At 47.7% G+C, this 16826-nt stretch overlaps 1 protein-coding gene across 3 annotated transcripts; it reads right to left on the bottom strand.

Moving 5' to 3' along the window:
* Positions 1–331: 331 nt before the first annotated feature.
* On the bottom strand, positions 332–16782 carry rbm10 (RNA binding motif protein 10). 3 transcript variants are annotated; one of them, XM_064303861.1, is made up of 23 exons: positions 16625–16782; positions 15608–15673; positions 14531–15122; positions 13906–14127; positions 13224–13317; positions 11808–11881; positions 10117–10203; positions 9956–10016; positions 9187–9351; positions 8875–9035; positions 7983–8080; positions 7644–7734; positions 7217–7421; positions 6490–6605; positions 6141–6258; positions 5832–5923; positions 5408–5590; positions 4900–5091; positions 4456–4518; positions 4120–4317; positions 3406–3462; positions 3204–3292; positions 332–2532 (listed from the first exon to the last, which is right to left on the bottom strand). In XM_064303861.1, exons 2-23 carry the CDS (start codon positions 15622–15624, stop codon positions 2442–2444), a joined length of 3066 nt encoding a protein of 1021 aa, XP_064159931.1. In that variant the 5' UTR covers positions 15625–15673; positions 16625–16782; the 3' UTR covers positions 332–2441. The 3 variants fall into 3 exon arrangements, with proteins under 3 accessions (XP_064159931.1, XP_064159932.1, XP_064159934.1); XM_064303862.1 differs by having other exon boundaries at positions 13224–13293; XM_064303864.1 differs by having other exon boundaries at positions 13906–14100.
* Positions 16783–16826: the final 44 nt, after the last annotated feature.

Genomic DNA, 16826 nt, shown 5'->3' with positions numbered 1-16826 from the left:
AGCTGACGCAGGGAAGAGCCAATCATAACAAAAGACTCGTGAGCGCTTCGCGTATTTGGGTTCGCTGGTCATTAGGGTCAATTTCTAACGCCTTGAAATTTCACTATGCAAAATAGCACGAACAGGCTACTCTAGATAAGCAAAATATATACCGGGGATATACTTGGCCCGAACTTTGAGTGGCATTGTTAAATATTAGTCTGAACCGTTCTTGAGAGATAATGAAATTACAGGAGGGTGAGAACGAAAATCTTCTAAGAACTGCACCAACACACCAGCTGCCTTATCAAATGAACAACTCCCAGCAGTTTAACAAACAGCACGCTTGGGGAACTTTTGGGAAGCTTTAATTTCACCTTTCATAGGTATGAAACTTTAAACACTTTAAATCACATATTTTACAATGGAGTTATAAATGTAATCACATGAAAATGCTTGCCATTTTGAAGACACACTAAAAAAATAAGTCACTTAAAGCAGGGCTTTAAATTCCAAGGTACAGACTGAGTGCCATTTCATAATTTTACATGAAATCAGGCCTTCCCCTCTCCCCTAGAGTCAGGCAAGGGGAGATACATTTACTCCAGGCAACAAAGAAATGATAAAAGTTACCAGTTCTGGTACTCAAAGCAACACCTATATGACTGAAATATCCGTTACAATGACAACAGTTTATACATACAAGTAAAACAGTACTGTACATAGATTATTTTTCTTTGACCGCAAGACATGTTGTGCAAAGTCACATTTGAAAATGCTAATGAACAAAACTTGTTTGTTAGAAAATACAAAAAATACAGCATAAAATAAATTTACTGTTGATTGAGTCAGCACGTCCCACTGCATACAGAGCTAGTGTAAAACATAAGATATAAAATGGCTACTCTACACATTCTGGGGGAAAGAACTACCATTAGTTGCTAAATGCATAGTTCAAATCTTCTGAGTGAAGCACTTCCTATACTCTGTATAAGGTGTCCTAAAAAGCTATGAGACAGACAGCTTGTTGCATCTTTTTTCCTATAGTTTGTTCGTGGACTATGTTCCAGCCTAGTGTACCTCAAAATGAAAATGTCAGAAATACTCGGGTGAGTTGGTAGCCATTATGATTACACCGAGTATCATTGTAGAAACTTGGGTGTCCCATACTAAACGTGTAACTTGTACTCCCTGTAACCATGGTGGGAGCTCTAGATTATAACTAATTCTTGAGGCTGGCACTGCAATTTCTATACAAAGAAGAACATTTTATTTTCCATTCTGGCTGAAATTAATTTTAAAATGGCCTTGTATGCACCATTGTAATATTTCCAGTAACCCGGAAAATAACAGACGACTAAAGTGTTCTCACTTTGATAATGTAATTAAGTATGAGAGCTTAGCCAGAAGAATAGGCTGTAGAGAAGCACCAGGCCACAGTACCAAATAATTACACAAGGAAAACCCAAAACACCACACAGCACCATCTTGGGTACGCGGGATATGATATGTGTAGTGGCAGTGAATTTCCAAGCGTGATTACATTTTGTGATCACTTGAGAAATTTAAGCAGGTACGGGTCTATGGGCCAAGACTGACGACACTAACGCAGGATTTCACCCAATGCATTTTGCCTGCAGCTAGGCAGCACAGCTATGATCACCACAAGCACAGTCATGGAGACTGTATCAGTAGTTAGTGTTAACTTCTATTAAATTTTCTTTTTGTTGATTAGGTCATTTTATTTTTCAAAAAGAAAAATTGTCCCTCTTGAAGGTAACCAGCTGTCCTGCTTAGAAAACAGGTCCCAAACCCTGACTGCCATTCCAGTCCGTTCTTCAGAACCTTCTCTCGATTTTTCTTTTTAGCAATGCTTTTTGCTACCAATGTTTCCCAGTCAGTCACAAACTTTGTATTCTACAATTTCATAGCCGTGACCCATTACAAGTTCACGGAAGTTTACCTTTTACACTATGCGTTCACAAAAAAACCTAGAGCCAAATCTAGGGTCATATCAGTCCTCCACTCTGAAAGCCAGTTTGTATACTTCTGTAGATCCCTGTCAGTGCCAAAGGGGCATAGCCAGATAACTAGTTAAGAGTCTCCAATGTGATCGATTCCTTATCTGCACGTACTGTAGTGCCAACCTGTGCCAATTGCCCATCCATCAAGGTCATTTTGATACAGACAAGACTTGCTTTTGTGCGCGTGACATTGCAAGGCCATGTCAACACCAGCCACCACTTCAGTGGAAAAGTCTGCTAGAACATAAATGCATCAAGGTCACTGGAGCTGGACCTGAGAGGAACAAGTTCAAATCCTAGAAAATTTCCTCATTAAATGCACAGGTTTTGACTCTCACTCATGGTGTGTTGATTCTGTGCAATGTGGGATTTCGTAAAAATCGAAAAAAAAGTTCTGGTGCTTGACTTGACAGCAATGCTATGGGTGCTGAACTTTCTTCACTCGACTGGGATATTCCGAACAAGAAGACCCCTCTTCACTCCTCCCTGTAGCATCCGAGCACCAAGGCTGTTTCCAGACACCCCATCACTGAGAGAGAGAGAGAAAAAGAGAGAGAGAGAGAAAAGAGAGAGAGGTATCACTTTGCAGCCTAAAACGCACTCTGTCTCATTCTGTGCTTCCACCGTAGTGTTGCATGCTGTGTTATGGTGTATGGTAGCTTTTTTACAACCTTACTCCTTCAATGACACACTTCACATATGTACACAATCTCATGGCACAGCACTCACAAAAGACAGCAACGTTTATTCTGACATGTCAACAGGAGGCCTAAATGTTCTTTCAAGGCTTTTGATTAAGTGATATGAATTTTAATGACATTCATTTTGGCTTTTGTGAATGGGATTTGTTCATTCATGTGAATTTGTACTTTCTTCTTTTTGTTTCTTTTTACAAATAAGATTTTTTTTCACCCGACACACTGACCTCACCTGATGACACACCAGAGGGAAACGCATCCGTATGGCAATACTGTCACACACACTAGCGTCTTGTAATTGCATGTTATGGCACTGCATGCTTTTATGCCAAAAACACTGCTGTGCGCGTCATTGTACTTACATGCACGTGCAGTTTAACATGCTAAAGCAAATGGCAGCATTATCTGATAGCAACAAGTCCTACACTCAAATAACGCGCTGCAGTGTAACATGTAATGATATGCCATAATGCAACAGGGCTGTGCAGCGTTCTGCTCTTACATTGCACTGTACTTCCTCTTTTTGCCATCCGGCTCCCCTGGGACACCGACTTTCTCCCTCCTCTCTGCTGCCCGGTCTCTGTATCTCAGCTGAGAAAACAACTCATTATTCACTCAAGACTAGAGCCACACATTTCCACAATGTTTTATTGGGAGGATTACTGCATGAAAAATCCAGCACTGTTCTGAAGCCGAATGCTCACCTCTCCCTCCCCTCCTTCCTGCTCCGGCTGCCGGGACTTCCTCTGCTCCAGGTTTTGCTGTTATGGAAAATAAAGAGTTTAGGACAAAGCAGGCTGGACTCCTCTTAGACCTGATGTGCTGCATATTTTATACCTGATCACGATTTGCTCCTATTCTGGAATATCAATGACCATGTTTTGAGTCTCAGTTAAATCAGGTCAAACAGTGGTTCCAAACCATGTTCCTGGAGATCTACAATCCTGTGGGTTTTCACTTCAACCCTATTTTGGCACACCTGATTCTATTAGTTACCAGCTCAGTGAGCTCTGCAGCTGTTGAATGAGGTGTGCTTTGTTAGGTTTGGAGTGAAAACCTACAGGATGGCAGATCTCCAGGAACAGGGTTGGGAACCAATGAGGTAGAGTGTAGGCCTGTCCTCCACAGTGTGCTGCCAGCACCCACATCTGCCCTCTGCAGGCAGCCAACAGATGTATTTACACAACACAAGGGAAGGACTGCTGACAGAAACTCGCCCTTCCCCGAGTGACACCACAGGCAACTGTGCATCACCCTCTCAAACTCCGGCCCATAGGCTGCACAGGCACAGTCAGGTTTGAGTCTGGACTGTGGGCTGGTGGTGGAGCTGTACTGTGGGCCGGTGGTGGAGCTGTACTGTGGCCCGGTGGTGGAGCTGTAGTGCCACCCAGCAGGCCCCTTATCGGCCCCACACCCACCTTGTGCAGCTCGGACAGCTGCTGGTGCCGCAGCAGGGCCTCCTTGCTGGGGAACTGCCTCCTGCACAGCAGGCAGGCCAGCTTGGACCAGTCTGTGAGCTTCTCCTCCTTATCGCTCCCCTTCTCCGCGCCGCCCTCCTCCTCGCTGTCGCTTTCTCCGCTGTACGCCGCTACCAGGCCCTGAGGTGGGCTGCTCCTCTGCAAGGAGCGGGGAAGAAAAGAACTCCCTGAAAACATGACCCATTTTACACAGGACAGCACGGTCATTACTGCTCTGTCCTTTGATTCAGTTTGAAATGCAGTTTCACATATGCGCACCACACACACACTACTCACCCCTCTCTCGTCAACACGTTTCAGCTGGTCCATCAGAGTCTGTGGCCGCTCTGACAATGCACCCTGCAGCAGGGGAAAATAATATTATTGTGTGTTTTTTACATTATTTCCCTAATCCTATTTTATGACCAATATTTAACTTTTTAAAAACTTATATGTATCCATGTCTATACCTTTGTCTCACATTCATCTTTTGATCTCAAATCCAAATGCCTTATGTATATAGCGAAAAATAACAACTCTCTTTACCATTCTTTAGGAGGGCACTATGTATATATGTAAGTATTGCTCTTTTTGTGAAAGTTGCTAAATAAATGAAGTCATTATAAAAAAAATAACAGTGATAATTATATTTAAATGCATATTCAAACACTGGCACAAATGGCCTTCTTCAGTCTTAGCGGTTCTAATGGTACATCAGCACAAAGAGTGCCACACAGTGACCTTCTTCTCCAGGATGGCGTAGCCAGCATCGGCGCTGGCCGACTCCCTCCGGTCATCGAGCCGGCCATGGCCAGCGGGACGGGCGTGGCCTGGCGGCGACGCCGCGGAGGAAGAGAGCGCGGTGGAGAGCGAGCGCACGTTCTCCTTCTGCCTGTTCAGGCTCTTCGCCCACCTCTCCATGTCCTTCGCTATCTGCAACACCGCATCAAACGGGAGTTCAACCGCTAGAAAACCGGGATGCAATTAAGTCTGTTCTGTGGCACACCGTACAGTAGTTATATTAAGTGTGCATACTGCATTTATTGCAATCTCTCGCTCACTCAAAGGAATTGGTACCAGTTTTACGGGGGTCACCGCTGAATTCACTTCAAAGATTTAGTCAGCTGTTGATTTGAAAAATTCTCTGGCCGCGTGTTGACATCCCAATTATTTTGGCATTAAATGGTTCATGAAGAGCTCAATTCTGAAGCGTCGTGCAGTATGCACAGGCCACTGGGCACTGGTGTACCTGCTGAGCGGTTTTGGTTTTGGGCTTGTCCTTTTTGTCCTTAGCGGAGGCGGAAGGGTTGGAGGGCGGGGCGTTCGCAGAGCCACCGGAAGACTCGCCAGAGGTTTGGGGGGGTGCTGGGACATAGGTGTGCTTCTCACCATCCCAGTACATGTACTGCTGAGTGTGGGAGTTAAAGTAGTACTGCAGACAGAGAGAGAGAGCAATGAAAATGACATACAGGCATGCTAATGCACAACGCACCATGAGAATGCTGCAGTAAAACATTAGGACCACTTTAACAGTTGGAGAATGTTTTCTCCAATGACCACAGTGACGTAGGCACTTTCATGCCATATTTTAACTACCAATTACATCCGAGGTGCGTACCCTGTGAATGGGCCACCTACAGCAACAGCTCCACACAGACGGGCATGCACTGTACCTGGGAGTTGGCGTCATAGTAGAGGCCTGTGAGCGGGTCGTAATAATACCCAGAACTCTCATCGTACTGGTATGTGGACACATCCGGTACAGCTGCAGGGAGACGGGCATGGAGATGTAACTGAGCAGAACACACCTCTAATGATAGTAGTTTTCCTACAGACACGCATGAGCGTGCACACAAAGCGTGCATACACACACACGCACACACACATGCATGCACGCACACACGCATGCACACACACATGCACACACGCACACACACAGGCACACACGCACACACGCACACACACAGCGGGCTTGAACTCACGGTACTGCTGGTATTCCAGGGCTGTGCCGGGCGTGGCCGGCTGGCTGGGGGTAGCAGGCTGGGGTTTGCCAATGATCTCAGTCTTCTGGGCTGCAGGAGCCTGTGCGTATACAACCGCCTGAGAGAGGGAGGGATTACACGGAGAAAAATGGCCAGATCTTAAAGGGGAACGCACACAACACGAGCTTCCACAGCCCGGAGTCAGAGCCATGCACTCTCAAGGTTTTTTGAGGATCCGTGGGAACCTTGGGCCTAAGGCTCTGGAGAGTGTCATGGAAACCGGGCCTATTCTTCCTCCAGACGACGTTTGGGGGAAAAAAAAAAGAGAAGGGCAGCATGGAGAGCTCACCTGTGCAGGCTGTGTGGCGGTTGCCGTGGTGACCATCTGGGCTGGCGCCTGCGTCTGCGTGAGCTGCGCAGCATCCACTCCGGGAACCTCGGGCTCCGCAGACACCGCAGCTGCAGCTGCGACACACATTCATAAAGCACGTCTCAAACAGGCAGGCAGCGCACTCTCCAGATAACAAACATAACAAGTGACAACCAGGACCGCTACATTCGCACTCATCTCAGATAAAAAGCTACAGGCACTGGAAATATCACAAGGAGACAAGGACAAAGTACAATGAACTCATTGCCAGAGGTGGCTGAGTCCTGGATGAGTACATTTCTGTCTACATATTCAGATTGTTCAGAGGTACTAGGGAGTACAGCTAAACAGCATAGTTTCATTCTGTGAGCATTACAGATATGATTAAACCCTTCTGCAGACAGAGTGCACACGGAGGCCATCACTGGCGATGTTTGGAGTGCAGCCAGTCTGCTAGTTACAGATATAGTCAAAAGCAGGCAGCCTTACATAATTTATGGCTGGCTGATGTCATTTGAGTTGCTTGAGTGCTTTCAGGGCCATCTTTAATAAAAAATTTAATGAACATTAAAAAGTTCCCAACTGTTCCCATCACACATTTCCTGTTACTGGCTACCATATTTCCCACAGGGCTAACTAAAAAAGCACATGACGACCAGCAGACTTTGGCATCTGCAGAAAAGGCATTAATCCTTCATGTTCTCACCGGCAGCTGGACCTCCGTAGGCCCCCATCAGTCCAGCCCCATGGGCTGCTGGGACAGCCCCTGCTGCCGCCCCCTGGCCTTCGTAGCTCTGTCCCTCTGCTCCCAGGTACTCCTGCCCGTCCTGGCCGTACAGGGCAGCCGGCGCCCCCTGCTGGTACAGTCCGTACTCGCCTGCCTGGGACCCGGCAGCAGCGCTCTGTGCCGTCTGAAGGACAGCAGTAAAAAAAGAGGGGTGAGGCTGGAGCAACAAGGTGCATTTGTAAAGGACTTTTGCCAATATGAGAGCTCTAACAAGTAATCAATCACTCGTATACAGGACTGATTTCTGCGCGCGCACACACACACACACACACACACACACACGCACACAAGCGCACACGCAGAGCTCTCTGCAGTAAAAGCGTACGCGGTACAGGCGAGCGCTCACCTGTGTGACGGCCCACTGCGCAGCTGCGATGGCGGTGCTGGCCACGGTGGCGGCGCTCACCCGGCTACCGTCCGTCGCTGAAAACACGTCACTGAGAGAGGAGCAGGAGACAGAGGAGCGCGTTACAAAGGCATTTTCAATTCAAAAATACTACATAATTATGGAGGTACAGAGAAGACTCCTTAAAATGTGTCTAAGGACAACCTGTCTCTTGAATAGGTGGCCATTCAAGTCTAAAACTCGCACCTGTGTGCATCAAAATGAAAACAAGGAAATGCTGGAGGCAGATGTGTGGGGGGGGATAACGCATCACAGAGGTGTGCAGAGAGTGTGCCCTACCGTTTGGAGCCCTTGGCGAACTCCACCACGATGATCTTCCCATCGATGGTGAGAGGGGGCTGCAGGGCCTGGAGAATCTGCAGCAGCTGAGAGGCTTCCTGGAGAGAGGAGAGGAGAAATCTCTGAAGCTCCCAACCACACGTCACTGCTGATGCATTTACACGAGTGACTTTATACAAACAACATCGACCAAAGAGTTTACACACAATAAAACATTCATAGCAGTAACTTTACACGATACACATCAACCGACGAATCTACACACAATAGAACATTTATGAGAGTATCTTTACATAATACACCTCAACCTAAGAAACACAATAAAACATTCACAGGAGTAACTCTACATAATACAGATAAACCTAAGAATGTAGACACAATAAAAAATTTACAGGATCTCTAGTTTCTTAACCACTCTTAACGGGTAGAAAGCAGAGACATGTTCTGCAGAGAAAACAAACTGACGCTACAGAGGCTGCCTTCATACAGGCTTCTCCACGAAGCCACAGGAAACTAGACTTCTGTAACCAGGTTCGCTGAAGGCAGTGAACATCTGTGTTTGCTTGAGACCAGGGCCACAAGGTCCTGAAGACCTCCCCGCAGGCCTGGGAAATACACAGCTGGCAGCTTTGACACGGGCCAAAGACCAGGCACTGCCATTCTGCCCTCCTGGAGTCACTGCAGCTAATATTCAGATGTACATACTATGCAGTTTGAGTTTGACAGTGGAAGTGAGAGAGCAACCGAGAGAGGGAGTGAGAGAGACAGAGGGAGGGAGAGAGAGAGACAGAGGGAGAGACAGAGAGAAAAAGGGAGGAGAGAGAGAGAGAGAGAGAGAGAGAGCCCACAGGGGGTAGAGCCTAGCGTGAAGCAGTGCTCTGCAGTTTCTCACCACGATGGTGCTGAGCTGCAGGAAGGCGAAGCCCCTGTTGAGCTGTGTCTGCTTGTCCTTGATGAGGCGCACGTTGGAGGGGGAGAGCGTGGCGAAGGGGGCGAGGGCGGCCAGGATGGACTCCAGAGCCGTGTGAGGGCCCAGGTTTCTCAGGATCAGAGCTGGGGGGAGGCAGGGGGAGGACAGCGTCAGTACCCGGCCTGGGTCACACCTAGGCTGCAGTCTACATCAGTACACCAGCAGAGTTAAGAGAAAGGATGGAGGTGACCCCACAGAGAGAGGGGGAGAGAGAGCAGGTCCTGTGGTGCTCACTGTCATTGGCCACTTCCCCAGTCTGTGCTGGCACTACGGGCAGGACGGGGGCAGTGGGGGCATGGATGGTGGGCAGTGGCAGTAAACCCTGGACCGACTCCTTCAGATGGCCCAGGTGGGGCATGGGGACCTCTTTATGGACCAGCGGCAACTTCAGCTCAGCCTCTGCAGAGAAAATGTATAGGAAAATCAGTACCGAACTCTATAAGAAGTCATTGCCAAACATGACTTATCCTCAAACAGCCTCAAAGCTCTAACAAAGGTTCCAGTCAAAATTATGCAATGCAATCACAGATTCTTGCCCTCACACCTGTAATCACATTTAAGGTGACTGGTGCGCTGGCGTCTTGCCAATATTACACTTTTTTTTCTGAAGACAGCCTTCTTCAAATCAGCCTTTTTATAGTCCAAAACTAATTTTTCTAAATGCTGAAAAGGTGCAAGGCTGCCAGGACAGTTATGATTTAAATATTTTCTATTAGTGCAGGCTTCTGTCTTTCTGCCAGTCAGAATTAACAAACTTTGTTGGGCAGAGCATTATTTCACAATGATCAAAAAACTACAATTAGAAAAGATTTTAAATTGGTGAAAATGAATTTGAATTGAAAAAGAGTTCTGAATTCTTCAAAGGTAATTACAGATCACAGCAGTCAAGCCCGAGAGAACTGAACTGAACCAGGTGCAGTGAGTTTTGTATTACAGCTCTGGCAAATACACCAAGCCATGTCTGTTAGTAAGACACATTTCAGAGGAAAGGGAGGAGTCTGACCTGATTTTGGGACTCCGCATTTGAAGCATTTCTCTCTCCTTTTGAAGTTCTGCACCCCACACTGCCGAGACATTGTGGGAGTTAAACAAAAGGACCACAATACGACACCCTGTGACCAGGGCAGATTAGCATCAGCGGCGTTCACAGAGTGCCATGCGCACCTTGTTGCACAGCCAGTCCTCGTTCGCGCGGGGCTTGGGGTCGCTGTAGTGCATGGACACCCTCTGCCCCAGGACGGTCAGCACCCTCTGAATCAGCAAAAAAGAGAACGAGAGAGAGAGAGAGAGAGAGAGGAAAAGGGGGAGGAGAGAAGGACAGAAAAGAGAGTGAGAACCACACAAAGCGCAGGCGCCTCAAGAGACACCTCAACTCATGAGAGAAAGGCAGAAAAAACAGATCGAGAACAGAGAGGAGTTGAAAAATCAAGAGGGGGGAAAAAAGACAAGAGGAAGAGGAGTGTACCCTTTGGCTTTGAGGGTTGGGACGGAAACCGACACTGGCCTGTGTGCCACAGAGAGACGTGTGAGAGAGCGCACTGGGGACCACGCTCTACAGCCCACGACCGCACCCCCCCCTTCTAGGGGAAACCTGGAGGTGACTAGCCATCTACCCCCCACCACCCCGCCCCAAACCCCGTCCCACCGCACAAAAACCGCATTTCCCAGCAGCCCCTCTGCTCCCCTTCCTTCCACAAAGCATATGGTGCCACGACCAAAACGTGTGACGACGCTGCTGTCCACCTGGGAAAAGCCCCCCCAGGCCATAGTAACAATCCACTTTAAATCAAATTATCACTGGGAGCTACCTTTGTAAAACAGGAAGTGGAATACCTGCACAGTCACCCTCATCCACTTATATTTCACTAATGATCTAATCTAATGATGCGTACATGGACTGCTGAGAGAATGAGACCGGGTGCTGTGCTGCCCAAGCCTCTCATCTTCGGACCACAGCACTTCAGGCCAAACGCCCTGTACTTTGCTGTACCTACGGCACACCTAAAGCAGCCAATCAGACTTTTATCACAGTAACTTCACTGCCCTCGCCCCAAGTGAATAACGGAGCATGCACCACAAAGCAGACACAAAATATAAGCTCCAACCATAATGGAATAGACAGAGTCCATTAGATCCTAGTGAAACAGCTGACGAAGTCTGCACAAACTGAGCTTCTCTGCATATCATAAAACTACCCTTATTCCCAACGTGGAGAATGTTTCACTCATGCGGCAGAGACTAGAGGGGATGTGGGGGGCATATACCTAATGCATCTCTGAAATTTAAGCTTAGAAGGTGGCGTACTGAGAGAAATAGGCGAGGCTGGAAGGGTGTCTGTACATATGCGTCCACTAGTCCAGTGCCTTCGGGTGCGCTTAGCTCATGCCAACAAAACTCATAAAATCACAGAGGTAGTAAGGGAAATGTTCAGAGGCCATGGGATGTTAGCGTTCATTCCAGAAAAACACTACACATCCCAGTACACATACGAAACTCGAGCATTAACCTTCCGCCAAAAACATCCCCAAAAGGGATTTAAACTGGGGAACCAACTCAGATTATCTCCTGGCAACACCATTCACTGACAGACCGGAGCTAAAGGGGTGGTCAGTCAGACGGTCAGGTCAGACAGAAGCTGTGCAGTGTGAGGTCTGTATGGTCGCGTCTGACACGTTGTGTCAAGGTTCCAGTGTGTAGTAGGCCTATGTACTTGGAGTGGGCAACTGTTGGGCAAACGTGTGTGTGTGTGTGTGTACAGTGCGCTTCTGTACGTGCGAGCGTGGTTGCGGTACCGCGCGCGTGTGTGTGTGTGTGTGTGTGTAATATGTGCATGTGTATGTGCAGTGTGAAGTGACCTGGTTGGTCTCCATCCAGCGGGTGGCCTCCTGCAAGTGACTAAACTCGACGAAGGCGAATCCTCGGCTCTGACCTGGAGACACAGCCGCCGGCCCACAACGACAGAACAACAACAACGCAGTGAGGGGTTAGTGCTTTCAAATCAGAGAGAGAGAGAGAGAGAGAGAGAGAGAGAGAGAGAGGGAGGGAGAGAGACAGAGATGGAGAGAGAGAAGGCGAGAGTGAGAGAGATGGAGAGAGAGACAGAGAGAGACAGAGAGAGGGCGAGAGAAAGAGATAGGTGGAGATAGATGGAGACAGATAGAAAACGAGGGGAGAGAGGAAGAAAGACAGAGAGCTCACAAGAGATGGAGGAAGTGAGAAATGCAGAAAGACTGAGAGAGCAAGAAAAGTGAGAGCGGAAGAAAGAGGGAGAGAGAGAGAGAGAGAGAGAGGGAGAGAGAGAGAGAGCGGTAGAGAAAGAGAGAGACTGCCCTAACCACCCATCCAAAGACTGAGCATTTCCTTCCAGTCTTATCATGGACACAGTTCACCTCAAATTTAGACTCACACAGTGACACCCTCACACTACTCTCTCCTCAGTGCAGGTAGACACGTCTGTCACTCAAATTCTCACAGACACCAGCATGCACAGTGGAGCACGCAGACAGACAGACAGCCACGCAAGTCAGGCACAAACGCATCCAGAGCATCTTACAGACATTCAGTCCGGGTCACACAACGACAGACACAAACAAGCACACAATTACTACGTCCTCATACCCCGCAATCATCATTCATATTGGGCAAGAGGGAGCTCTAGATCAAGAGGAATTTACAGTTGTTGAAATGTGCAAAAAAAAAACAAAAACAAAACCTTCCAAATCTGTCAGAAAGACATATAAGAAGAGAGCAGCTGAGGAGGGGTTTATCATGAAATACTTACACTGGTTCTGTCAGTGTGACAGTCTGTGAAGAGATTCTCCGAGAGTGTGAACAGACAGAGCGAGTGAGATGTGCGTGCCATTCACGCGCGAAGGAGTCGCAGGAGAGGGAAAAGAAAATGGAGGCTGGGGTGGGATTAGTGGAGCAGCTGTTTAACAAAAAAGGGGGAGGCGGGGTTTTCTGGGCCAGCTCTGCAGGTAAGATGTTGAGGAATGACGAGCAAAAAAAAGAAAAAAAAAAGAGGAGTGGAAGCAGATGGGTGGAGTGAGGAAGAAGGGAAAGGAGGAGGGTGAAACGTAAAGAGTGTTATTTTACGTACGTGTTTTTGGGGAAAGCGCGGGGAAGGGGGGGGGGGGGTTGTACAGCTTCTCGAGAAGGACAGATATGAGCTCGCAGCCAGCTCAGTAGAGAGTGAAGAGGGAAGACTTTCTGTGGTGTATGGGAAGACGGGTTACGGTGGGACAGGAGTCTCCCTGGGACTGTGAGCTCACCTGAAGACTTGTTCCTCATCAGCCGTACCTCTCTGGGCTGGATCCCCTGCTCCTGCAGCTGGGAGCGAATCTGAAGAGACACCACAGACGGGTGCTGAGGAGCGTAATGGAAGAGTTAAACTCCGGAGCCACACCTACAGCACACACTGCTCACAGCGCCATCTCATGGCCTGTAGGGGGATGGCAGTGCTAATGTCTTGGTGTACTACATTCCATAAATGGCTCAAGACTGGTCCATGCAGGAAACGCCAGTCTCCTAGTGAAAAGTGATATGAAGTTCTGTTCTTAGCGTGCATACAGCCTTAACTTGAAATTATGTGCCCTAGTGTTTCCTGAAGAAATCCATTAATATTATTCAAGCTCTTGATTCAAGACTTCTCAATATATTCAGAAAAACTGAACAACTGGCACAATATGTCTGATGTTATTGTGATAACAAAATATCTGTATCATTTAGACATGTGAAAACAATAATACTTTGGGGCCACATCACCCCCCCCCCCCCCAAGCACCTGTAAAAAAACATTTTTTTTATGGTAGCATTTTTAATGAAAAAAACATGGAGCCTAGCATTTGCACATAGTTGCAACATCTGTAGAGCATTTCACCACGTTCACTGAGGCTCACAGTGCTAGCAGGCGATTGGTGCAGCAGTAAAGGCTACCGCGGAAACGGTGCTGACCTCATTGACGGTTGCGTTGGGCGGCAGCATGCGGAGCATGATGATGTTGCTGGGCCTCTGGCTCTGGTCCATGTCGGCCCGGTAGTCCTGGTCCCGGATCTCCGGGTCGATGGGGAACCCTGGCGAGGGATCCTCCATGGGGGGCTCCTGGCCACTGCCGTGCACCCGGTCTCCCCTCTCTGAGCCCCCGTGCGTCTGTGGGAGGTTGGAGAAATCCTGTGGCTGTTGAGCAAGGTCACGCAATTTGTGAAAAACTACCATGGCCATAAGATAACCTGGCATCACTTTCTGCAGGACAGGAGTCACTTGCTAGAAAATTTTAAATGTCTTTACATAATGAAATTATACTGGCCCTTTGTACTGTACTCCATCATTACAGTTTTCCATCCACAAGAGGAGAGCATTGCAGTGGCGCTAGTGCGCATCCTCTCATACACTCACTTCTGAGGCAGTGTACATTTTCTACGCACTGTACTACAGGAGGGCTAGTGCCTGTTAGGCTAAAACTGACAGGGTATAGACTACAGGGCTCAGGCTCTGCTTGGAACAAGTGCCTTTGCATATACACAAGAGCCTACAGCAAATGCAAATCAAAAGACACACACACACACACACAAACACACACCTGTCTCTTGTCTGGCCCCCTTGAGTACTTTCCTTCTTCTCCTCTCCGTCCACCAGCGAAGTCATCTTGACCAGAGTGGGCACCACCCTCCATCCTGTGCCAGCCACCTTCCTCCTCCATCTCCCCAGGGTTATCCTCTTCAGAATCGGGGTAGGCCCCACCCACGCTGCCCTCCTGCATGCCTCTGAAAGGCCGGAAGTCTCTCCTGCGGCCTTCGGGTTCCCTGTCGAAGTATTCCCTGTCAAACTCGTAGTCCCGCTCCTGCGGTCTGAACCTGGAGTGCGGGGGCTGGGGGTGCGGGTGGGAATGGGGGCCACGGGAAAAGTCCTTTCCAGGCCTGCCGTCTTCGCCTCGCACCCCTCTCTGCCTGAACCCCATGCGACCGTCAGGGAAGGGGCCGGAGTTGTAGTCCCTCACTCCCCCTCCCCCCATTCTGTCGTCCCGTCGGTACGGTCTCTCGTCCACTCCCCTGTCCTCATAACCGCCTCCTGGCTCTCCCTCTTCGTGCCCGTATCCTCGGTAGTCCATGTCTCTGTAATCGTGTTCGTCGAGATCGTTGCCGTAGCGACCCATGCGATCACCCCGCCCACCTCTTGAGTTAGAGAACATCAGTGAAAGAAAGGTTAGCTATTTATTCTTAAACTACATAGCTCTACTGAACTGTGAAGCATCACCACAATACATTCTCTTTCAGTGAATATTTTGCACAGGAAAGGTTACCTAACACCCAGAATAATCAGATTATCTTTTGCATATCAACGTATTGACAAGCCTGGACTGTATTATATACCATTTCTGTATCAAAGCTCAACTGCTGTTCATATACTCACTGATTGGTACACAATTCTAGATAAGGCCAAATAGAAGGTCTATTCCTTATCTCAACAAGGAGCCCCAGGTTCTTGATTTGTGTACAAGCATTAAGCAAGTAATTAATAGTGCTTTGGTAGGCATTGCAATCATGAAAAGAAGAAGCTCTCTGAGACAAAAAGGGTGAAACAGCACATGTAGCCACCGTGTAACCATTACAAGATGCTGGACTCGGAGCTGACCCATGTTTAAGATGAATTCACTCACCGCCTCTCATATTCCATACTCTCCCCCTTGGCTGCACACCAACCTCTACTCAAGCATTTGCAGATCCTAAAAAGGGAATGTGGTGCATGAATAAAATTATTTCAGGTCAGTACACCAATCACTGTGGATGGCTGAATAAATGCAATACTAAACCTCGCCAATTTAATTTCAGTGACACCGAAAGGAAAACATGATTCGTTTTGAAAGCTACAGCAGACTGCAACCCAAATTATGGTATACATTATTAATGGTTACCGCTACAACTATTTATTACTAGTCTACATAAGTATCGCCAAGTTAAAGAAATATAGATTACGTTAGACTGCAAATATTTGTTGGCTGTGCGTAGGCTAGCTCACTCTCGCCAATTACCCCGGAAGTAAATACACTACGTTAATGGAGCCAACGTTTGCTAAACGCAAGCAGCAAACAAAACTATCTATCTAGATAACGCCGGCTTGCAAGGTAGATACCCACATATGAATGTCAGAGCTGTCTTAGCCAGCGTGCTAATAAATGTAAACGGGTAGCAAAGGAAAGGTTCAGGTCTTAACTAGCGATAGAAAATAACACATGTCTAGACAAATAAATCGGAATTGGCAGTGCATCACATTTATTATCGCCAAATACTGGTAATGAGCTAGAGGCATTAGCCATCACAAAAATGCATCTAGTCTACACTAGCTAGGTAATGACACCCCTTCATAGCAAGCTAATCTAACGCTAGCTAGATAACTAGTTGCTGCCTTGTTAACGGCAGAAATAACGTTAGTCTTCAATCAACCCACGTTTCTCACAGTCGATTGCCGTTGTGAGCAGGTGCTGTACGAAAACGTTGTTTGACATATCTATGGGGAGAGCAGTAGCTAACGCTAATCAAATCTAGCAAACGTAGCTAGCCAGCGCTATATCTTGCATTGCAAGCCTGCCAGCTTGGCGTCGCTAGATAGCTAACATAAACTCTAGCAAGTAGGTAACGCCAGAAACCACTTAAAATGCATTGCGTGCAAAACTTACCTTTGCAGACTGGTTGTGAGGAAAAACTATAACATAAACATGAAACTCCTTTTACTTTGAAGCCTCTACAACTATTGTAGAGTATACCGTTTGTCTTGGGTAGCTAGCATTTGCTAGCGCTGGATAAAATGGCTACTGGAATTGACAAGGGAGTGTACGAGTTTGACTTCACATGTGATTGGTGTAAAAAGTCAGACTTACA

Source organism: Anguilla rostrata, chromosome 13 (genome assembly GCF_018555375.3).
Source record: "Anguilla rostrata isolate EN2019 chromosome 13, ASM1855537v3, whole genome shotgun sequence".
Classification (NCBI taxonomy): Eukaryota; Metazoa; Chordata; class Actinopteri; order Anguilliformes; family Anguillidae; genus Anguilla; species Anguilla rostrata.
This window is presented reverse-complemented; position numbering and strand designations above follow the sequence as displayed.